The sequence below is a fragment of the Syngnathus acus genome, chromosome 15 (genome assembly GCF_901709675.1).
Source record: "Syngnathus acus chromosome 15, fSynAcu1.2, whole genome shotgun sequence".
Taxonomy (NCBI): Eukaryota; Metazoa; Chordata; class Actinopteri; order Syngnathiformes; family Syngnathidae; genus Syngnathus; species Syngnathus acus.
Genome location: NC_051100.1, coordinates 12,412,177 through 12,434,516, shown reverse-complemented (window position 1 = coordinate 12,434,516; position 22,340 = coordinate 12,412,177). Strand labels below are relative to the sequence as shown.

The 22,340-nt window shown below is 47.1% G+C and overlaps 2 protein-coding genes across 9 annotated transcripts; one reads left to right on the top strand and one right to left on the bottom strand.

Annotated features, from left to right (window-relative positions):
- Nucleotides 1-58: 58 nt before the first annotated feature.
- On the bottom strand, nucleotides 59-1,754 carry rps27a (ribosomal protein S27a). Its single transcript, XM_037272231.1, has 6 exons — nucleotides 1,661-1,754; nucleotides 1,485-1,549; nucleotides 1,108-1,162; nucleotides 580-665; nucleotides 311-442; nucleotides 59-246 (listed from the first exon to the last, which is right to left on the bottom strand). The coding sequence occupies exons 2-6, from the start codon at nucleotides 1,530-1,532 to the stop codon at nucleotides 97-99; spliced, it is 471 nt and encodes a 156-aa protein (XP_037128126.1). The 5' UTR covers nucleotides 1,533-1,549; nucleotides 1,661-1,754; the 3' UTR covers nucleotides 59-96.
- Nucleotides 1,755-8,938: 7,184 nt separating this feature from the next.
- Nucleotides 8,939-22,216, top strand: rtn4a (reticulon 4a). 8 transcript variants are annotated; one of them, XM_037272083.1, is made up of 9 exons: nucleotides 8,939-9,676; nucleotides 12,438-12,488; nucleotides 13,235-15,025; nucleotides 18,918-19,125; nucleotides 19,722-19,860; nucleotides 19,935-20,004; nucleotides 20,741-20,787; nucleotides 21,694-21,752; nucleotides 22,112-22,216. In XM_037272083.1, exons 1-9 carry the CDS (start codon nucleotides 9,166-9,168, stop codon nucleotides 22,152-22,154), a joined length of 2,919 nt encoding a protein of 972 aa, XP_037127978.1. In that variant the 5' UTR covers nucleotides 8,939-9,165; the 3' UTR covers nucleotides 22,155-22,216. The 8 variants fall into 8 exon arrangements, with proteins under 8 accessions (XP_037127978.1, XP_037127979.1, XP_037127980.1 ...); XM_037272084.1 differs by having other exon boundaries at nucleotides 8,940-9,676; nucleotides 13,622-15,025; XM_037272085.1 differs by lacking the exon at nucleotides 13,235-15,025 and having other exon boundaries at nucleotides 8,952-9,676.
- The last annotated feature ends 124 nt before the right edge of the window (nucleotides 22,217-22,340 follow it).

Here is a 22,340-nt window from a genome sequence, read left to right as displayed (position 1 = left end):
AATGTTTGCACTAATGTTTTATGCACGCACTTGTGCGTCTAATGAGAAAAGAGCGAGAGACGGTTGAGGTTGAGTTTTTATTGAACGTCCGTGTGCCTACTTGTCCTCAGGCTTATTGAAGCAGTAAGTGAGGCAACACTTTCCGCAGTAATGGCGATCGAAGTGGCTGGCCATGAACACGCCGGCGCCACACTCGTCCGCAGGGCACTCACGCCGAAGACGGTGTATTTTGCCGTTCTCGTCCACCTGCCAGACAAAAACTCGAGTCAGGCTATCATCGGGGAACACGGCAGCGGTTGAGCCTGGTTACCTTGTAGTACTTGAGCACTGCCAGCTTGACCTTCTTCCTCTTGTGTTTGTTCTTCTTGGGGGTGGTGTATGACTTCTTCTTCCTCTTCTTGGCACCGCCTCGCAGCCTCAGCACCAAGTGGAGAGTCGACTCCTATAAACATGTAATCAGATTTTTGATGTTTTCGCTGACCCCTAATCAAGACACGCAAGGGCGTGGTGGAACATTTGGAGAAAATTTCAACAGGACATTACATTTCCTCATAAGGAAATCAAAGGGGTTTGCATCACCTTCTGGATGTTGTAGTCAGACAGAGTGCGTCCGTCCTCCAGCTGCTTGCCGGCGAAGATCAGCCTCTGTTGGTCAGGAGGAATTCCTGCATGCAAAATCAAATCGATGGGTGAGCAAAAGACAGTGAAAAGGTTGGATTTTAAGCCATTCTTGAACATTCTTATCAGCTGATAAGAGGCCAACAAGCGGATGAGATGGAAAGAAATGCTAGTCATGTGCAATTGTGACAACTCGCACGCAGTCAAGTTTAATCACCCCCCCACTGGCTTTTCACAATTAAAATCGCAACTCAGGTTTTCATTTTAACATATGCGTTTTGTTGAAATAATCCACCTTGCCCTAAAAAACAACAACAATCTGGACCCATGCTGTCTAATTTCAACTGCTTTGTGGTAAATTCCATCTCTTGAACTTGCATCTTCGCCTATGTACCAACATGTTATCCTTTCCTGTTCCAAGGTGTCATGTTTAGCATCTTTGAGCCACCAATCTCGGCGTTGAGACGGAAAACGCTTGAACAAACTTACCCTCCTTGTCTTGGATTTTGGCCTTGACATTTTCGATCGTGTCTGACGGCTCAACCTGTTCGAGAGCACAACAGTTAATCTAAAATATGCTTCATTGAGACCATTTATACATCGTCGTGACGCGCGTCACAAGCTTTTGCCAAGTTAAAAAGCGCAAACTTGTCATCATATTACTTTTCATTAGTCGCACGTGTTTCGAATGCTCGGCTAACAGCTAGTTACGCTTAGTCTCGGGAAACCATGCTCCGAAACTCGACTCCTGCCTGGTATTTCTGAACATCGCGAGGCGCTCAAAACTCAATGGCCAAATAGTGGTGACGCCAAGTGAGAGAGTTTAACGTCTTTAAACGTTAAAACGTGGATGCCGCCTAGCTTACCTCGAGCGTTATTGTCTTCCCCGTGAGGGTTTTGACAAAAATCTGCATCCTGGCGCTCAATCCACCTAAAAGGGAACAACACAAGAGAGATTCTTGTTCGAGTACTTGCTGTTAAATGTTGGAATTTGCGGGGAATATGCCATTAAATTGGGAGCGCCGTGTAGTTCTCGGCTCACCTCAAATGGCGGAGCAGCAGAAAAGAGGTCCTGCAGCTCCTCACGCGGGGTTTTCTAATGCACTTTACACGGGCTGGGTGCCCACTGCGGTGCCTGATTTAAAAGAAAAAACGCCTCCGTCTGAAGTTTGCGACACGTTTACATTGAGCAGATATTTCTATTAATATGTAAATTGATGTTCAAGTACTATTTATTTCATACAATAAAGTGTATATGTAGGCATAGAAACGCCGGCAGTGCAGTCCTGAAGTAAGACCCACAGTGGCAGATCTGTAACATTTTTTTAAAACTATTAAAAATAGTGTTTTGGGGTTTTTTTGGGGGTTTTTTCTCACATAAACATGAGTCAGGTAGTCCTATTGTTCATTATCCCTCTCTGCTATTGGCTAGAATCAGGGGTCACCAACCTTTCTTAAACCGAGAGCTACTTCCTGGGTACTGATTAAGGCAAAGGGCTACCAGTTTGACACACACTTCTGAAATAGCCAATTTGCTCAATTTGGCTTTCACTATGTGTGATTGTCATTTCCAGTTCACATGTGAGTGTGATTTTAACAAGAATAGCAAAAATACAGTCAAACCTTGTTTTTCGAGCACAATCCGTTCCAGAAGGCGGTTCAAGAAGCGAATCGGTCAAATTCCGAATATATTCTTCCCAAAACAAATAATGGGAAAAAATTTAATTCGTTTCAAGACAAAAAACCCCGCCTTTTTTAAAGCATTTTTTCATTTGCGCATATTTGTCTGATCGCGCAACTGCAGCACACTGCCGAACGCGCAACCGTAGCGCGTCGCCCACAGCGCAACTGCACCGCGCTGGTCGCATTATTGTGACAGAGCCGTCGCTGAAATTTAGCAAATATTTTTAAAGTCCTGATGTATTTTCCAAAATTTAAGTGGACCTAAGTGTGCAGGGAGCTTAATTTTGTCCCATCGCGCAACTGCAGCGCACCGCCGAACGCGCAACCGTATCGCGTCGCCCACCGCGCAAATGCACCGCGCTGGTCGCATTATTGTGACAGAGCCGTCGCTGAAATTTTGCAAATATTTTTTAAGTCCTGATGTGCTTTCCAAAATTTATGTGGACCAAAGTGCGCAGGGAGCTTGATTTTGTCCGATCGCGCAACTGCAGCGCACCGCCGAACGCGCAACAGTAGCGCGTCGCCGACCGCGCAACTGCACCGCGCTGGTCGCATTATTGTGACAGAGCTGTCGCTGAAATTTAGAAAATATTTTTTCAAGTCCTGATGTACTTTCCAAAATTTAAGTGGACCTCAGTGCGCAGGGAGATTAATTTGGTCCGATCGCGCAAACGCAGCACGCCGGGCGCTCTCTGTCCAGAGGCGTAGCCAGGAATTTTTCCAGTAGGGGCGCACGGCCACAGGAAAGAAAATGGAACATCACCCACGCCGTTCGCTGATCGCTAAAACAACATCCGGGTCCGGGAGGCAAACGGTGAATGGATAACATCGCGCACATAGAATAGCGCAAGCACATTCGCGCAAAACCGAAAGAAAAAAACGGCATGAAAATGAAGAATCGAAAAAGCTCGATTTTTTTCAACCGGGGCGCAGGGAGTCCTAACCGGGGCGCCGCCCCGGCTCGCCCCGGCTTGGCTACGCCTCTGTCTCTGTCCCATTGCTTTAAGTCAAAGTCTACTTTATTGTCAATCTCTCCACATGCCAAGACACACAAAGAAATCGAAATTATGTTTCCACTATCCCACGGTGACAAGACATAGTACACGACATACATACAAGCAAACAACACAAAATAAAAACAAGAAGGCACAAACAATGAATAATAAGAGTGATGAATAAATAATAAATAAACAAATAACACAATAAATAAGAGCAAAACGGAGCAAGTGTGCATACAGCAGACAGTCAGAATACAGCGCAAAAGTACAGGACGCTACGCAGAAGGGGGGAGAGAGTTCAGGAGCGTCTTTGTGTTTTAGGATGGCTTTACTGCTCCTACTTGCTTTCTTTGGAGGCATGATTAGGGGTTAATACAATCCTCAAAGTAACGAAAACGCAATAACAACGGAGTCAGTCGGCATCCGGGCCGCGCGGTCGGGTTTTCTCGGCTCATCTCGCGAGGTTCGACCTCCGAATTTTGTTCGACAACCAAAGCAAAAAATCTCGAATTTTTTGTTCGAATTCCGATTTGTTCGAGAACCGGGACGTTCGTAAACCGAGGTTTGACTGTAAAATAAATAGATGCAGCTCAGTGACAAGTGCCGCTATTTGAGCTAATTTTAGAACAGTCCTGCGGGCGACTCATGCGGTCCTCACAGGCGACCTGGTGCCCGCGGGCACCGTGTTGGTGACCCCTGAGTTAGATGAAGAACATTGTGGTGATGTGAAAGAGAACCACCCACCCACTGACTGCCGAGTAGACACGGACATTGAGCCACAACCAGTCAAACAGGCCAAGCCCCGGAACAGATATCGGTGGCAGAAAAAGTATTTCACTAGCCCCAATGCTGAATTATCTGGTCCACCTCTCACTGAAGATGTGATTTCTCTCCACACACCACTGGAGTACTTCAACCAGTTTGTTTCTAAAGAAATGATTCAGTCTCTGACGACAAACACAAATGAGTACAGCTTTCAAACAAAGGGAACGTGTGAACACCAATTCCAAGGAAATTGAGAAAATGTTGGGAATGTACCTGCAGATGGGCCTAGTACAAATGGCTGGTACCCGTATGTACTGGGAGGAAGACACACAACACCCTCCTGTTGCTGACGTGATGCCACGGAACAGATTCCAGTCTTTGTTGACAGCCTTACATTTTGTCAACAACTTGACCATACCAGAGACTGAAAAGAAGGACAAACTGTGGAAGATCAGACCTTGGCTTGATTCATTCAGAGAGAACTGCCTGCAGGTGATACCAGAAGAGCACAACTCTGTGGATGAGATGATGATTCCTTTCAAGGGGAGATTCAGTAGCATCAAACAGTACATGCGAGGCGAGCCACACCCATGGGGCTTCAAAGTATGGGTGAGAACTGGAGTCTCTGGCGTGATGTGTGACTTTGATGTCTACCAAGGAAGCAACAATGAACTGCAAGTCAAATCATAACTTGGCTTGTCTGGTGATGTTGTGACAAAGCTAGCTTCAACACTGCCAGAAGGTCACAACTACAAGGTCAGACAGACAACTTCTTCACCTCTGTTCCACTGGTAGAGAAGCTCCTTGATCGAGGAATACATTACGTCGGAACAGCCAGGCAGGTGCGCCTACCCAACTGCAACCTTGAAGGCGACAAGAGTTTGAAGAAGAAGGGGAGAGGAGCCTTTGACTACAGAGTGGAGGTGAAACACAACATCTCTGCCGTCAAATGGTATGACAACCGAGCGGTCACACTTGTGTCGTCCTTTGCTGGAACGGAGCCTGTGGAGAAGATCCAACGCTGGGACAAAGTCAACAAGACCTACATAGAAGTTGAAAGACCTCACATCGTGGGCATCTACAACAAATACATGGGAGGTGTGGATTTGCTGGATTCATTCACAGCCAAATACAAGTTCTCTGTAAAATCTCGCCTCTGGTACATGTACATCTTCTGGCACGCCATCACCCTTGCTGTGGTCAACGGCTGGCTCATCTACAAGCGGGACTGCAAGGCTCTCGGGGTCTCTCCGAAAGAGACACCGAACCTGAGACTGTTCCAGGCACAGCTAGCATCCTCTCTCATTCTGAAGGACACAGTCAATGGTAATGAGAATCCAACCAGCGTCTCACCCAAGAAAACATGTCCACACGCACCACCGGATGTGCGTAAGGACCTTCTTGGTCATTTCCCAATGAAGACGAAGAAGAGAGGGCGCTGCAGACACTGCCCTACAGCAGGGGTCCCCAACCCCCAGTCCGCGGGCCGGTACCGGTCCGTGGGTCACTTGGTACTGGGCCGCCAAGCCGCACAGAGAAAAAAAAACAACATTTTTTTTTATCGACAATCAATTAATTCAGGTCAAGACGCTCGTCCTGGTCACGTAACATGTTTCCCCAGTCGAGCCCGCATAGCTAGCAAAAATGAGTAAAATTTATTTTGAAAAATATAAAAAAATTGGCGAGTCTCTCCCAATTACATCCGTCGGTTCAGGTCAAGACGCTCGTCTCGGTCACGTGACATGTCACCTCAGTCGAGCCTGCGAAGCAAGCAAATATGAGCAATAAACAGAGATGTTTGGAAAGCTTCTTCGGAAAGGGAAAAAAGCCCAATGAGGAGACGGAAGAAGAAGAGGCCACGACTTCTAAGAAAAGGAAAGCTGCATTCAAAAGAAAATTTCTGGAGTCCAACTTAAAATATGGATTTATCGCCACAGGTGACTGATGCGCCAAGCCCACTCTGCGTAATATGTGGCGACAGGCTAGCTAACGAGGCAATGAAGCGTTCAAAACTGCTTCTGCACATGGAGACCAAGCATCCTGCATTAAAAGACAAACTCTAACCACTTTGGGTGTCATTGTCTCCGATTACGCCAAGATGGGACCGGCTCGTTTCTGAGAAACAAGCTCAGTGCTCCCACTAATTCAACGTAATGGTGAGTTTTATTTTTATGTCGTTTATACTTGTTCTTATGCCAGTCGTATCATTTTATTTCATTGTATTTTATATATTTATTATAAATGCATTATTTATTTATATAAATGTATTATTTATTTATATAAAGGCCGGTCCGCGAAAATATTTCTGACACGTAACCGGTCCGTGGCGCAAAAAAAGGTTGGGGACCACTGCCCTACAGGATACACCGACATGCAGTGCTACAAAAGTTAAAGTCCCAATTATCGTCACACACACATCTGGGTGTGGTGAAATTTGTCCTCTGCATTTAACCCATCCCCCTGTGATTTTGATCCATCCTCTGGGGGAGAGGGGAGCAGTGAGCAGCAGCGGTGCCGCGCTCAGGAATCATTTGGTGATCTAATCCCCCAATTCTAACCCTTAATGCTGAGTGCCAAGCAGGGAGGCAATAGGTCCCATTTTTATAGTCTTTGGTATGACCCGGCCAGGGTTTGAACCCAAAACCTTCCAGTCTCAGGGCGGACACTCTACCGCTAGGCCACTGAGCTGTCCGTGTGATGTCCGTCTTTGCGTCAAAGACAACAGGAACTGTTTCTGGGATTATCACTGCTAATGAAGGAGGAAGAAGATGAAGTGGCTTGATATGTAAAGTAGTGTTAGCCTTGATTCTGCATGCACCTAGTATACTGAGCGTTACTTACGAGCCAGTGTATCTAGCCTGCTTGCATTGCGCATGTAATCCTGTTTTATTTTGCTTTATAAAAAAATAAAAATACAAAAAAAATTGTTAAATGTTGTCATTATTCAGGTTACATACTGTGTTAATGAACTTAGCTGTCTAACATAGGAGCAAATAAGTTTACCTTGACTAGACAATGAGTAGGACCACATGAGGCCCACAGGAAATTCTGCTACCCATCCCACCCAACGTTGTAACGTTACAACGTGTCCATAAAACCTTCCCAAAACATGACAAGTTTGCAAACACTACATTATGGTGCCCAATGGGCTCTAACAACACACTATATGAAAGTTTTTTTTTGTTTTTTTTTACATGTTTTACTACGTCTGGGTCTTAAAAAGACACCTTTGTGCTAGATGTTTATGTTTTCCACTCAAGTCAATCTGTGTAATTTGCTCTCATGCCTTTGTTTGATTTTTGCACCCTTAATTTGTTTTGCATGGCGGTGGAGAGTGGTCACTAGTAAACAGACATATCTTTTGTCGTCAGTCAGTGTGTTTGCTTGGAGTGTACATTTCGTCCACTGTGGCGACACAAAGACTCTGTGTGTTGTCTGTTAGCTGCAGCACTATGTTGCAATTGTCCTTTTGGGTCACCTGGATGGCAAAACAGTTGAGTTTGTGTCACTAGAAACCGATGCTATCCAAGCAACTGTCTTCATCTGACTCCATCCAGTCAGACTAAACATAACTTTGTGTGTCAGCCTGCAACAACTGTCACTCATGGAACTAAACACTCGTGGGCTTCAGGTCGAGGGCAACCATATTTATATATATTGCCCACCTGTGTTCTTCTGCAATGTTGGGAACTACCCATATCAGGATTTGGACAAGATTGGAATAACCTGAACAAAAGGTCACACAGAGAGCAAAGCGAGTCACACCCAGACATCCTGTAATGGTATCTATCGCCCCCGTCCTCCCGCCGTCTCATGTTATTCAGAGTAGTCGTATGTGCTTTCACCCATGTGTGCTTCCATGCTAGAAATAGGTATGGACAGGTCGGATGACGTCTAACTTTACCTTTCAAACTGAAATTGAATGAACGTTGTCATTTTACCATTTACATTTCTTTCCAAAAGCAAGAGCAAAGTTTGAAATATCGGTCATGGCGGGAGTCGCTGATGGTGTAGGGGTGCACTTGCCTGTCTTGTGTGCTGACACCGTGAGTTTGATTCCCGCAAGTGATTTGATGAATGATAGGAACACAATTGTGTGTTTAAAATTTTGTTTACTACTTTATAGCCAGCTGGCTAGCTTTATAGCTAGCTGGCTATAAAGTAGTAAATGGTGTCAAGTAACCATTTGACACGATATACTCTTCAATCAACTCTTCGAAAACCTTTGTATCACAGGGAGGAGCTAAGTTTAGACAGGGCTGTTAGTGGAAGTTACAAAGTCTTGGCTACATATGTACAGCACGTTTGGCATGGCTCAGGAAAGCAAATAAATGTAAGCAGTCTGGCTATTGATGAGAAGAGATTTTTTTTAACACTTTGCAAAGGGGACGTAACCGCCACTTTATATCTTATTTTTCAAGCTAATCTTGAAAGATGAATTTGAAAGGGTAAAAGGTTTTGTGATCCAAATGTGACATATTTACAATTAAAAAGCAATTAACGTTGGCATCAAATACTTGCTTTCCCCCCCCCCCCCCCCAATGTTTGCGTCTGGGCTCAAGTGTTTAGTGTACATGTGAAAAAAGACATGTCATTTCTTGTAGCTACTTGAGGTATGTTATAACTATGAAGTTTATCATAAGCTAAGCTTTGTTCTCTGCCTGCCACGTCTTCTTTGCCTTATTGCAAAGCGTTGCTGGGGGAGTGGTGAACTCACTGCCGATGATGTTGTGTAACGCTTGACTAACTCAAACTTCTCCATTTACTGGCGAGTCCCCGCCCCCGATGGGCGCGGCCAGCAGTGGACCGGCCTGATTGATCATTCTGCATGTCAACAAGGTGTAATCGGACTCTGATTGGTCGGAACAAATCCTCCTCTTTGCCTCTTCAACTTGGCGCTTCCCGTCCAGACTCGGGTTTGACTGTCTGTCCGTGTGCTGAAAGAGTCCAAATCCAAACTTTGTCTGCGTCTGGCGTCCAGGGAACACTTGAGCGACAAGAGCGTCAAAATCGACCTCGCAGTTCTTGTGTAAGAAGTGGATTTTTCTGTCAGGCGCGCGCCTCTGAAACTTTACTGTTAACCCGAGTTGGACAAAGAAAGATGGCAGACAACGAGGAGCAGCAAGTGTCGTCCAGCTCGGCTCTCTTCAGCGACGAGATCCACCACTATCGGGCCGAGCCCGAACTTTACACCGGCGTGCCGCTGGATCAACAGCCCAAGCAGGACCTCTTCAACCTGGACGACATCGTGGACTTAGTCGGCGGAGCCCAGGTCGCCCTGGAGCGGCACATGGCTGAAGATGGTGAGACTCACTGGTTCACGGAAACCCCTGAAGAGGAGCCCGCCTCACTGGACCCGCAGCCGGAACCGGTGCCGCAAGTGAGGGACGAAGAAGGGGAGGAGGAGGAGGAGGATGATGATGGGGAGAAATCAATGCCAGACTCCAGCTTCCCTCGCACGCCTTCAGCTCCCGAGGCCAGTGGTGAAGCGGAGCCACAGGTTTGTCCAGAGAGCGACGCCCACCCCGCGGCGGCTCCAGCCCAGCCAGTAGCGCCATCCCCCGCACACGCAGCGCAGCCAGCGTCCCACACACAGCCAGCTCCGACATCTTGTGAGTATCCAGGCGCGTTAAAAGACGTCTCGTCATCCACCAGGTGGCGGTTTGATGGGGTTGTTTGTTTGGTTGTTTTTTTGTGCGTTTTGATGTGTTTTGGAGGGCGAGCGACCCGAGACATTATTTTGTGGGCGAAATGGACGCCAGCTCGGACAATTGATTCCGCTTTTTGACGTCTGGACAAGTCTCGCACAGCCCGCTGGGGCCGGGGCTCAGTCACATAGGTGGGCTGGTTGGGAGAACATTAACGTTTGCGCAAACATCTCTAATGAGGCTAATTTAGTGGGTTCGACGGTTGAGCTTGCTGCTTTAGCCAGTTAGCTGCTTAGCTTGCGGGTAATCGTCGGTTCGCCGTGCTTGCTTGACGACTATTTGCGGTGACAAAAAGCCGGAGTGTTGACAGCGAATGACAGTAAGCTAGGGACTTTGGGGGGGAAAAGTCAAGTTAAAGGAAAGGGAAGCATTTAACGTGTGTTTGCGGACGTCGTCCGCCCTGGGCTGATGGATTGTGACGCGGCCCGCCTGTTTGGATGCGCAGGACGTGTGCTGCATCATTGGGTAGTTTGAGGCCAAAAATCTCCCATTCTCACACTCTCCCATTCTATCTGATGCGTTTAAGTAGTAGAGAATAAACTTCATGTCCATGTTCCCGAAGACAATTTTTTTGATCTGATGAGCAGCGTCCATCTGTTTTTGCCAGCCCCCATGCTAGGGCCAACCTAGTTCCTTTGTCGGACAAGCTGAATCGCCCCTTTTCTGGCACTCCTAGCAAAACGACAGCGATATAAACGCTTAAAGCACTTGCGTACCGGGAATAGAAACATCTTCCTCGTGTTTATAAGTGAAGATGTGACCTATCCCCCAAAGCGTAAGTTGACGCAGGTGCCGGTCACTCCCAAGGAGCTTGTTGACGTTTGGCCATTAAAATGGGAGCTCATGGTTGTTCCTTCACATATCTGCTTGTTGCCATCTTGTCCTTATGCTCTTTTGACAGGTGCTGAAGGATTTTGTTACTTTGGAGTCAACGTGCAAGTCATGTCAGTTGGCTCAGACGTGAGGCTGTCTGATAAAGGAAGCCCAATGATCAGATTAGTCACAACAAAAGAATCTTCTAGGCGTCGCCACCCATTTCTTTCTGCCAGCATCCCCTCCCTGATAACACCAAGATCCTGCCCTCGTGCCTTGTGGCTACAACCAAGCTGTGTTAGCGTTCATCATCTGCCCGTGTCACAAATCACCCCTTTTAACGACCACACCGAAAACTGGTAGTTAGCAGAGAGGCTCTGTTGTGATAAGTGTGAGCGTCCGGGGGCAAAATGAATGAAGAAATGAATCTGTGTAATATGTTGGATGCAAGGCGACTTTGTACAAGAGATTAGGCAAATTGCAGGCAAAAGGTCCTGGAGGCATGGAAAAAGCCTGTCTGCCTGCTGGCCTGCCCTGCCCGCCTGCCTGCAGTGTACGAGAGAGAGAGAGAGAGGGTGGGGGCGAGTCAGGGCGGGGCCGCCTGATTTACTAAACAGCAACCTTTCTGAACAAAGACGCTGCTAGGCTTCACTTAGCATCTTTAGCTTAAATTCATTTCATTTTCTCAAATACTGTTGGTTTAAATCTTTTCATTTTATAATTGCCAGTGCCCCTTTTCTCTTTAGCAAATAACAATGACTCAATAGGTGTTGCTCTTGTCTAGACTTAAAATGTTGCCTTTGATGGGCAGTGTGAAAGGGTCTATCAAGGGCTATCAAAGCTGTAACTACTCTGTAAGACCCTGTTGCGCTGAAATCTGTTGTCCCTCTCAGACAAAATGAAATTGTTTTTATTTTTGGCGCCCTCTGTCAATGTGTTGCAAACCGAAGCATTCGTGGATCGTCCTTCGGATGTCTTGGTGAGCAGTTAGAAGCGCACCTTTCCAGAAACTTTATTCCCACGTTCTGGCCTAACGACTACAAATCCAAATTCTTGGTTTGGGTTTAGTTGCTACATTTGGACACGTAGAAGTTCCCTGTACGGCTTTCTCTACGGGAGGAAATTTTGGTTGTGCGGTTCTGACTTCCTCAAAGCTCCTTAATGCTCTAGTGTCTGATCTGCCAACTCAAGCTGTGCTTCCTGGTTGTTTCTTGTGAGTAACTTTGAATGACAGGTGCTGTAATTGACCTACATGCTTGTTTTGGGTCACTGGCAGCCATCAGAGTGTCACCCAGGCGTCGGGTCAGTTGGATTACTTGGATTGTTTGTCGTCTGCCGTGTCCTGGTCACATATGGGATTTCCCGGGTCCTGTTGGTTACCGTGCTGATATACGCAGGAGCTGACGAACAGACGGACCACCAAATGAGACCAGAACATCTTGCCTTCGGGTCCAACTTTTAACACTGTCACGGTCCGCGTATTGCTGACTCATAATGCGCTGAGTCATTGGAATTGACAATAGAGATAATGTATTGTCTATGCAGCAAAATGTTGGCCCGGCCTGGCAACTGAGCTTCACAAGGTCAGATGTTGACCAAATTTTTTTTGCGATGAAGGAGATTTGATCTCTGCCGGCGGCTTTAATATTGCCATTTTTGTTTCTCCCTCGTTGCGCATTCGTTTGTCCCCCTCTCGTCTCCGCCGAGGACACTGCTGTAAGGGGACGTCCCATTTGCGAGCTTGATGAGTCAGGAAGTGGTCTGACTCAAGCTTACGTGACAAAGACTGACACTCGGTTCACTTCTGCTGACTGATTTTGGACTCTGCCGCTTTCTGTCATTTCTCCTGCAGATGCTTCTTCTGCTCCTCCTAAGCCTCAGCCTCTGATGCAATTCCCTACAGGCAAGTTCTTTCTGCTCCTTTGTCTTCCCACCGCCTCCTCTTTGTGTTTGTCGTCACTGTACTGTCGTTGCCACTGTATTTCCGTCCAAAAAAAAAAAAAACCTTAGTGCATGCCACAAGTAGGCTTCTACTCCTGCAGCATGAGACACCCATGATGTTGTGCCATTGTTCTTGTGACTGTTAGCATTTGTCAGCAGTGAATGTAGTCTGTATGTAGCCAATGGTTCTCTTCAATGCTCTCAAAGACATTACAGCTGTTAATTTTCATGTATTGCGCTTTGAACAGAATCATTATACAAATGTTTGTCAGCCACACCTAACATGGATTAGTGGCGCCAGACCTGGGACAGACATTGAGCGACCCTTGTGTACCAACACGTATGTGTTGATGGAGCCCAGACAAATGCTGCAAAGTCTCGTCTGCGGACGGTCATCACTGGCCTCAAAAACCTTGCAAGATCACAAGCTGTAGGATTTCTCATCAGTCGTTAGGGTTACTTTCCCACTAAGGTTGAATATTAGCTATAAAGTAGTCCAATGTTTTAAGTTGTCTCAGCAAGAAACCAATGAAAAAGAAATTGGCACGATGGCGTCCACGAGCATGTCCACAAACCACAGTTGAGCTTTCAGCAGCACTTGTCTGGTCTTGAGCTCCAAAAATCTTTCAATTTGGGATCTACTGTAGACAATGGAGTTTCTTTTGATATGTGCTGTATTGCGTTCTCCCACCTCCCTTTCTTCTCAAGAACTTGGGCAGAAGGGTGATTCCCCTGCTCCCATCTCCCCTCTCCACTCCCCCGATTCCCTGGAAGAGCTCTCTTTGACCGAGAGCCCCAAGCAACCCCATCTTCCAGGATCTGCTGTACCCCAAGGCTCCTTGTCTGCTCAGGCCAAGAAAATGCCCCAGGATGATGACGACAAAGACCCTGGACCCGGGCATAGTCGGAATAGGGGTGAACAAAGTCAGTTAACTGGTCCTTACCTGAGCTTAGGTAAAGAGCCGGGGCCTCACGTTCCATGTGAAGACAGCGGCGTGTCTTTCTCCCCTGAGGAGAAGCATCCTAGTTCGCAAGCCTCCCCTGTGACCCCCCAGACAGTTGCCAAGTCTCACATTGCTTCCTCTAACCCAACAGAGCACTGGGATACACCATTCCAAGCATCGCACGACAACTCTAAGGTCTCTATGGATTCCTTTTCCAAGGAAGCCGCCACCATTGGCTCCTCCGCATACGAGCAAGAGCTGCGTTGCAACTCTTCAGATGAAGATGACGACTTGATGTTGGAAGGGAAGAAGAATAACCCGTTTGAGGGCTTTCCCCCGCTGTTAGACAGTGGCTCCTGCAACTTTAGGGAATCCAAAGCTGACACCAAGGCCACGAAAGTGTCAGAGATTCCCACTCCAGATCTTGTCCATTACAGACAACCTGAAGAACTCCAGGATAGACCGCCGTCATTCTTCGATGAGGGGAAAACATTTGAGACGGGCATGAAGACCATTGATTCCCTCATGCGGCCAGTGGACCATTTCTCGTCAGGTCTGGAAGAGGAAGATGATGAAGAAGAGGAGGAAGAGGATGGCACTCTGCCGCTGTCGCTTCCAGACATCCTGAAGTCTTCCCCACTCAACCCTGACAAACTGGACTCTGGCTCCTCTGAGGGAAGCCCAGAGGAACAGAGCCCCATTCTTGAGCGTAGGATGATGGAGTCACCCAATCCCCCAATCAACCTGTCTGCTAAAAACCCCTTTGCTCTGGAGGCTAAAGTGTCTCTGCTTAAGGAGATGGCGGATGAGATGGATGTGAAAGTGTCAGACAAAGCAAAAGATGATGACCTGAAAGGTTTTGGTGCGTTTGATTTTGTCAAAGAGGCTGAGGAAACATCCCCAGTGAAAGTAGAACAACCTATTAAAGTTGAGCAGGAAGATTGCTTCTCAAGTCACGTTTCTCCCAAGATGACGGAAATGTTTGAGCGTCTCGACTTTGAAAGCGCGAAAGCCCGCGTTGAAGATTCCGATTCGGAGTCGCCAACCGCAGATTCTCTGTCTCCAGTCCTGGACGCCATGGCCAAGAACCCTGCCGGCTTCCAGGTGGAGAAGAGCAATACCGGCATGGAGGTGGAGGAGCCCGAGGTGGCTGAAGAGGTTTCTGAGCACGAGGTGTCATCTGAAGAATTTGAGTTCATTGAGAGACCACCCAAGGGAGTCATTGATGAGTTTCTTGAGGCTCTTGAGACTTCCACGTTGGCCGTCCCCAATGCCCCAGAGATCCCCATGGATGAGGATGTGAGCTCACTTTGTGCATCTGCGCCAGTTCTTCCCGAAACGGTCGCAGGAGCTCAGAGTCCGAGCTCGTACCGACTCCTAACCCAGTCCGCTTCTCAGAAGAGCAAGACCGAGCTGGACAAACTCAGTGTTCAGGAGCTGCCAGCCCAAACCAAGCCCGTCCATTCCGCTCTTGTTAAACCGGAAGAGGCGATGCCACAGAAGAGTGCGGAGGGCAGCAAACCTTTCAAGATGCCAAGCGTGAACATCTCGGCAGGTAAACAAAATGTCTTTGGGCATGGACCACCACCACCACCATCATGCCCCGCCCCCTTCCACGTTCACTTTTCATTTGCTTCATCATCACTCGTTTGTTCTTCTTTGTTTTCTCCCTCTTTTTATGTTATTGCCATCACAATCTCCATGATGTCTCCTTCACTTTAGACCATGCACGCTTTTTGCATTTCTTTTGTTTGTTGAACCCATTCATTTTTGGCATTTTTGCTCCAACAGAACAATTGAAATGTTATTACACAAGCTACATGAGCTACAATGCTCATCTAAAAGTCAACACTCGCTCACAGGCCTGTGATAAAGAGAGCAGACCTGCCCTCCAATACTGCCTACGCATCACCTCAAAAAGGTTGTGTTTTATTTTATTCCAAACACAATTTTGAAGCGGTTAACCCGTTAGGGCCTAAGGCGTCCCAATGCATAACAGCCGAGTGTTGAAACGCAAGAAGGCGCTCCCGGCTCTAATGGGCAGCCCGGTGTAAGAGTGGTCGTCTCCTAACCCGTTGGATCTGGGTTCCATCCCCGGCCGCTGTGTCCAAGTAACAAGTTGCTCTGCTCCTCCTGCTGTGTCATCGGGAGGTGAATGAGCAAGTCAGTGCAAAGCTTTGAGAACGTCCGTAAGTGAAAGCCTGTTTAAGAAGCGTGAGCTTGTGGTGCTGTTTGTCAGAGTGTTGCGCAAAAGAATGTCGCAACGTTGGAGATTGCTGAGGAGGATTAGTAGTCAAGTGAAGACATTAGAAAGTGTCTGCCTATTTTTGGGCCAGTGTGTTCAAGAAAGAGTCATCTTGAGGGTGCAGGGGGGGGGGCTTGCTTTCATTGCTAAAGAATGAACGGAGGGCCGAGGCTCTTTTTGTTGCTGCGTCAGAGCGCTGGGGGCGGACGATCAGCTGACTGCTCACTTGACACTGCCCCTCCCCACCCGACTTCTCTTCCCTCTTCCTCGCTGCCAGTGCAGTGGCAGCGGCAGTTCATGTGGAATGTGTGCTTGTGAGCATCTGGCATGCAGACAGCACACGCAGACACGAGCAAAGCTGCTTGGAGGCAGCAGGGTATGCAGACATTGTGGTTGCTTTACTTCTTGTTTGTCTTGTCCTCGGTGCGCCGACATCTATCTTGCTTCACTTCTTGTCACAATGATGTCGACACGCCTGTCGTTGATTTACTGCACTCGTGTCGTCTTCTCGCGTCTGGATGGAGCATGCTTCTTTGCGATGCTTCGTCAAAGGGATTGTGAGTGTTCAATGACTGATTTAGTTGTCTGACTTCATCCAACGTGAACTATAGCGCCAATGTAGTAAGCAATCCAGTTAGCCAGTAGCATCTAACAAATGTGTCCTGCTTGTGCAAGTTTTCCTTCTACAGTTGTGCGTGTTTGCATGCGTTTGTGCGCTTGTGCGTGTGCGTGCGCACGCGCGAGAGCCGGGAGTTGTTGGTTACCATTGCAACATCCAGCCTGGGACCTTTGTCCGCACTTGCACTGTGTCCAAAGGTGGACGGCAGAAGGGGAGGTACGAGCCTTTCAGAGGCATGCTCGTGAACAAGAGGCATTCTCATGAACAAGAGACATTTACACGTTTGTCTGTAAAATAACTCTGAAAGGCGTCAACTATGATCGGGAGAATTTCTATGCAATTCTGTTTGGGTACTTCACCCTAACCCTTCCGTATTTGAAAAAAACAAATGTTAGGCAAAAAAAAGAAAAAACTGCAACATTAGCTGGTGTGAATGGTAGTCTGTGGCTTGTGACCTGGGCTCTTGCCCCAAGTCAACTGAGATGGGCTCCAGCAGCACAAGGTGGCACACCATACTTAATGTTTTTGATCTGAGCCTCTCTTCTCCATTCTGCTGCCCCTTGTTTTGCCAGGCCACTTGTTTAACGTCCACAAAAATGTGTCAAATGTTTCATTGCAGTGACTATCGAGTGTAATTGTATTGCCTTGCACAGAATGTTTCGATGGCTTGTGAGCTAACCAGTTGGCTGAGCTGCACATTTGGGCAACATCCAGTGGATGGTGCTATAATGGACTTGAAATCAGATGCTTTGTTCGTCTGACACAAGATGACAATTGGAGTAAAACAAAACAAATGTATGCATTTTCATTATAATTAATTGTACAGTTAAGGAAACATTGAAAATAAAACTTTTTTTAAATAGCGTAAACGCATTTAAACTCAAAGCTTGACCTCGGTATGCCGTGTTCATTTTTTATTATTATTTTTAACTCCGACGTGACCCTTGAGCACAAACGTTTGGCCATCCCCCCACCCTCTGTCGCTCTCTCCCGCCTCCTCTCTCGAAGCTTCTCATTCAAGACGCGAGAGACACAACGGCGCATGTGCGCGTCCCGTTCTCGCGTCAGACGAGCGCGCGCATCTCTTAGCGAGATGCGCCAAACCGCGCGTGCGCAGTCGTGAGGTAGTGGGCGGAGCCTCCGGGTGGCAGCTGCGTGTTTCCGCAGAGGTTTAACATGGACGCCAAGCAGGGTCAGTAAAATCGGCACGTTTGATTCAGTCTTAGGCTCGTGTATAGTCGCTGAGAGCGGTCGCTTTGCCTTTGTGTCGCCGAGGCGTGCGTGCAGGCGAATGAAGAGCGGCAGCCGGCCGGGTCAGTCAGAGCCCCGATCAACCCCCCTCTCTTGCGGAGGTCATGGCAGGACGGCAAGACGTTTTGTTAGGATAACTCGACCGCCGCCTGGTGATTGGGTCCACAAGGCGGTGGGTGGTTCGCGATGGTTTTGACCCGGACGGATGGTAACAAAATGACCCCCGGCGCGGCGCACCGACGGGATCAGCGACCGTGGCTGAGCTCGCTTATGCGGGCTCTATTTTTAGCCCGGGCTTCGGCGGTGCTAGCCCTCCCGAGACCATAAGCGGCCACATTTGGACCGCGCGGTACCGCCTCTTTTCTTCCCCCTTTCGTCATCGTTGTCCACTTGTGGGCCGCCTCCGCATTTTGAGCCGCTTTCAGCTCTGCGGATATTATTCACTCATCCTTTTCTGTGATGTCGGCATTTTGATGCCGACAGGAAGAGGAAAGTAGTTTTGCGACCGCTTGTTCCCGGGAGCGCTCTCCATGGCGTTATTGTTGTCGCGTCTTTAGAACGAAGTGGTTCGTAGTCAGGTGCCTTGGTACTAATATTGAAGTACAAATCTGCAAAAAGTGTGGATTTGCATCAACAAGGTGTCAATTATTGGCACTCGCAGTTGAAGTTTACTAAAATCCAAGAGAAAGCTGATAGCTGCACCTCGTGTTTCAAACCTTACTACCCTTGAGGCTGCATACTGCTGACAGGTTGAAAAGAAACAATGCGGCAACACATGGAACAGTACTCACTGTCATGGTGTTCATTCTCTCCATAGAATGACTAATAGTGCCGCATTGATGAGCTGCCCATTGAGAGGTCTCCCGGAACAGTCGGCTGTTGCTGAACTCCCCACTGGCACAAATAAATGTTGTCGTGACAAAAATGGTTTAATTTTTTTTAAATTATGTAATGTCAGAAACCTTTTCATAAAGTGTCGGAGTGACATTTTTCCTTGTCAAAATACACAACACGTTAGGTTGTCACTCAAGTATTGGAGTGGCATTTTCTTTGTCAAAATATACATCACAACACGTTAGGTTGTCACTCTTATTATTCTATTGATTATTCCATGAATTAATTGCCTTCAGACAAGGCTGGGACACATTAGCATTCCCTTTCATTTCGGCGCGGGAAGATGATCTAGCATTTTGACTTATGAGCATGGCCAGAAGCAAACCACTAACTGAGCACATTATTAGTTGCAGTTTTCGGTGGTTACTCCAAATGATAATGTTGACGCTGTGCTGTTTTGCTTGGTTTTGTTTTTGGGTTGGTTGGCATCTTTCCCAGTGGTGGATCTGGTGTACTGGCGCGATGTGAAGACAACGGGTGCGGTGTTCGGCGCGGCGCTGCTGCTGCTGCTGTCACTGACCGTGTGCAGCATCGTCAGTGTGTTCTCCTACATTGGCCTGGCGCTGCTCTCCGTCACAGTCTGCTTCCGCATCTACAAAGGTGTCCTTCAGGCCATCCAGAAGTCCGACGAGGGACACCCCTTCAAGTAAGTGCTGGCCGCCGCGCCGCGCCGCCCCCTGGAACACTTCTGTTCCGCGAGCAAGCTTGGGACTGCTCAATTTGTTGATTTGTCTCCATTAAAATGCCCTTAATCTGTTAAAAAAAAAAAAAAACTTTCTTCCCTTTCTTAGACCAGGGCGAGCATTGATCGATTACCTTGTTTTTAAAACAATGGGCTTTCGTAGACTGTAGGAAAGAAAAATGATGATGTGCGGACGTGGTTTTGTTTTTGATTTGAGGGTCCACGCTGAAACGGGTGCGGCTCCCTGCTTGCGTTGCCTTGTTTGGGTTTCTTTCCTTACTCTCGTAAATGTCGCTGAGTTCAAGATTTTATTTTTAACAATACAAAGAGTGTAGAATCAAAAAATGATTTTGAGGGAGAGAAAAGTGAAATGAAGTCAACGATTGCAAACGTCAACACCGAATGGGGGCCCCTTAAAGAGCGGAGCCGGCCGGCCACCCTGTTTGTGGGTCGTAGGCCCGCTTTGGCCACCCTTTCGGAAGGTGGTGCTTACGGGCGCGTCCGTTAACACGCACACACACAAATGTCATCTTGAGCAACGTCTTGACGTGGGGCCGCAGGCAGTTCCTGGAGCGCGAGGTGGCGCTGCCCGAGGACACGGTGCACAAGTACGGTGACGTCCTCCTGGAGAAAATCAACCAGACAGTCGGCGAGCTGAGGCGTCTCTTCCTGGTCGAGGACCTGGTGGACTCCATCAAGGTGCGGCTTGTTCCTCCTCTGCGTCCCTTTTCTCCCACTTTCAACGACACTTAAAGGCATTTGCGCCTCTGCAGTTTGCTGTGCTGATGTGGATCCTGACCTACGTGGGCGCTTTGTTCAACGGACTCACGCTGGTCATTCTGGGTGAGCAGAACGTCGGCGACTGACACAAGGCAACTTGGCTGAGCTTTGAGTCCCGCCGCCACAATTTGTCCACAGATGAAATCGATTCAGTGAGAGACAAATTCCTTGTGTGTACTTAATTTATATTGCCCTGCAACTGTGATTCTGATGAAAGGGACTCCCCTGAGAACCAGAGGGGACTAGCTCCAACATTGGCATTGCACAAATGAATGTTGGCCTGGATCTAGGTTTAGTCCCAGTTTGGACAGTCTGCATTCGGGGCCTGTCCTATGAAACGTACCGGGACCTTTACCTGATTCATCTGCGATTTTTGAAATCGATTTACAAGTTTGTTAAGAAACGCCCCCTCACCAAATCACACAACGTTTTATAGCAATTTCTTGGAATCTAAATTTATTTTAGGATGTCATTTAGGACTTCCTGGGAACAATTTCACATTTCCTCGATTGCTACTTTTCCCGTAATTTCACATTTACCAAAAAGAAAAAGAACGGAATTTAACAAATTCCCCGCAAACCCGTTCTGTTTTTTTTTGTTTTTTTTAAATCCAACAACTTTTTCAAGCACAAAGTCGCCTTTTCCAAGAACAAATTCCAACTGAAAAAAAACAAATCTATCCTACACGTACATGAGTGTTGTTCTTTGTGCAGTCTCGCGTTGTATGCTGACTTGTTTACGGCATTTTGTGACACTAACATTATGGACTGACAATTTTGTTGGTCTTCCTTCTACTTAGCTGTTATTGGAGCCTTCAGCTGTCCGATCATCTACGAAAAACACCAGGTAAGACTTCTGAACACACGACAACGTGCCATTGCAATTACACATCACTATAAATTTCAGGTCATTAAACAGGTGTGTGCGTCTTTTACCATCAAGTGTGCTCCCAGTTGCAATACACGAATACCAGTGCAGGGTGCTAATTTGCTGCTGATTATGCAAGCCACTATTATACAGAAAAAGAAGGTGCCCACATGCAGGCGAGATAACAGCCAATCAGGGACAATGACCTTTTACCCCTTTGCTTTCGGTTTGAGTTCCTCGAGTTTTAAATGCTAAAAGAAAAGTAGCTGAGTGGTAAATAGTACAAGCAAACATGAAGCTCTATGCGGAGCTGAGGGCAACAAAACGCATGTAGGCCATGACTTGCGTTGTCCTCAAGATGTCGCTATGGGTGGCTAAAAATGTCACGGAGCATCGGTTGTGTGTCGTCAGTTTGGCTCTCTCCAAAGTGACTTGGGGGTAACGAAGCTGATGTAAGGGACCCCCCTGAAAACCAAAGTGGGCTAGCTCCAACATCGACATTGCAGAAATGAATGCTGGCCTAGATCAAGGTTTAGTCCCAGTTTGGACAGTCTGCGTACAAGGCCCGTCCAGCTCCAGCAAAGACTGTCAACGCAACAAATCAGTTTCATCATTTCAAGAAGTAGCGGCCAGGCATGAAAAAGTCAGCCAGCAGAGTCTTGACAGCGGCCCAAAATCATCTTGACATTCTTGTCACTTGTGCATTTTGTCTCCTGCGTGCCTGCAAAAGCACGCTAGAACATAAGCCAGTTCACGTGCTACTCAATATGTTTTACCTTTGATTTGGAAAAAATAGTCATATGTTCAGCCCTACACGCCTAACCTTTGCTTGTCCACCTTTTCTTCTTTGTGTTTCTTTTAACCTTATTTTTATTTTTGTAACAGGCTAAGATTGATCACTACCTGGCGCTCGTCAACAACCAAATCAAAGGCATCGTTGGAAAGTAAGTCGACTTTGGTTCTGCCAAACATAAAACAAATAATACTAGTAATTTCTGAAAAATAAGTCTTTCCTGTTGGGGAAGAAAATGTCTTTTTAAAAAAGAAAACGTGTATATAAACATAATGCTCAATAGATTGGCATTTTTTGTTATATGCAGAAAAGCAATATGAAAATCCAGTAAAATCAAATTGACAGAATAGTCACAATAATAAAAAGGTGACTGAAACTAAAAGAACTGTTTACCAAAGTTGAAAGAAATATGCCATAAATAAAAAAAATTGGCAAAACAGACTATTTCTTTTCTTTCTTAACATGACAGTGAAACAGTTTGAAATTTGAATTTATTTACTTGTTTTCCAGGATCCAGGCCAAAGTTCCTGGGATGAAACGTAAAGCTGAGTGACAGGAAGGAGAAGCAGGAAAGTGCGGAGAGGAGGCTGCTGGATGGGTGGCAGGACAGAAAATCGAAGGAAAGGGGGGCCTTAGTTCCACTATGGGGTGGGGTTTAGGGAGAAGGTGTCGTTTCCAAGTTTTGTCAAATCATGAAACTTTTTTTTCCCACGTATAAATTTTTGGGGCGTTTCTGGAA

What these genes read in the sequence shown, in the direction of transcription:
- rps27a (XM_037272231.1), bottom strand. Translation starts at nt 1,532, where the DNA reads ATGCAGATTTTTGTCAAAACCCTCACGGGGAAGACAATAACGCTCGAG. An exon ending in GGAAGACAATAACGCTCGAG is followed by an intron (nt 1,163 to 1,484) that starts GTAAGCTAGGCG and finishes GCTCTCGAACAG; the next exon opens with GTTGAGCCGTCAGACACGAT. An exon ending in CAGTGCTCAAGTACTACAAG is followed by an intron (nt 247 to 310) that starts GTAACCAGGCTC and finishes TTTGTCTGGCAG; the next exon opens with GTGGACGAGAACGGCAAAAT.
- rtn4a (XM_037272083.1), top strand. Translation starts at nt 9,166, where the DNA reads ATGGCAGACAACGAGGAGCAGCAAGTGTCGTCCAGCTCGGCTCTCTTC. An exon ending in ACAGCCAGCTCCGACATCTT is followed by an intron (nt 9,677 to 12,437) that starts GTGAGTATCCAG and finishes TTTCTCCTGCAG; the next exon opens with ATGCTTCTTCTGCTCCTCCT. An exon ending in TCATCTACGAAAAACACCAG is followed by an intron (nt 20,788 to 21,693) that starts GTAAGACTTCTG and finishes TTTTTGTAACAG; the next exon opens with GCTAAGATTGATCACTACCT.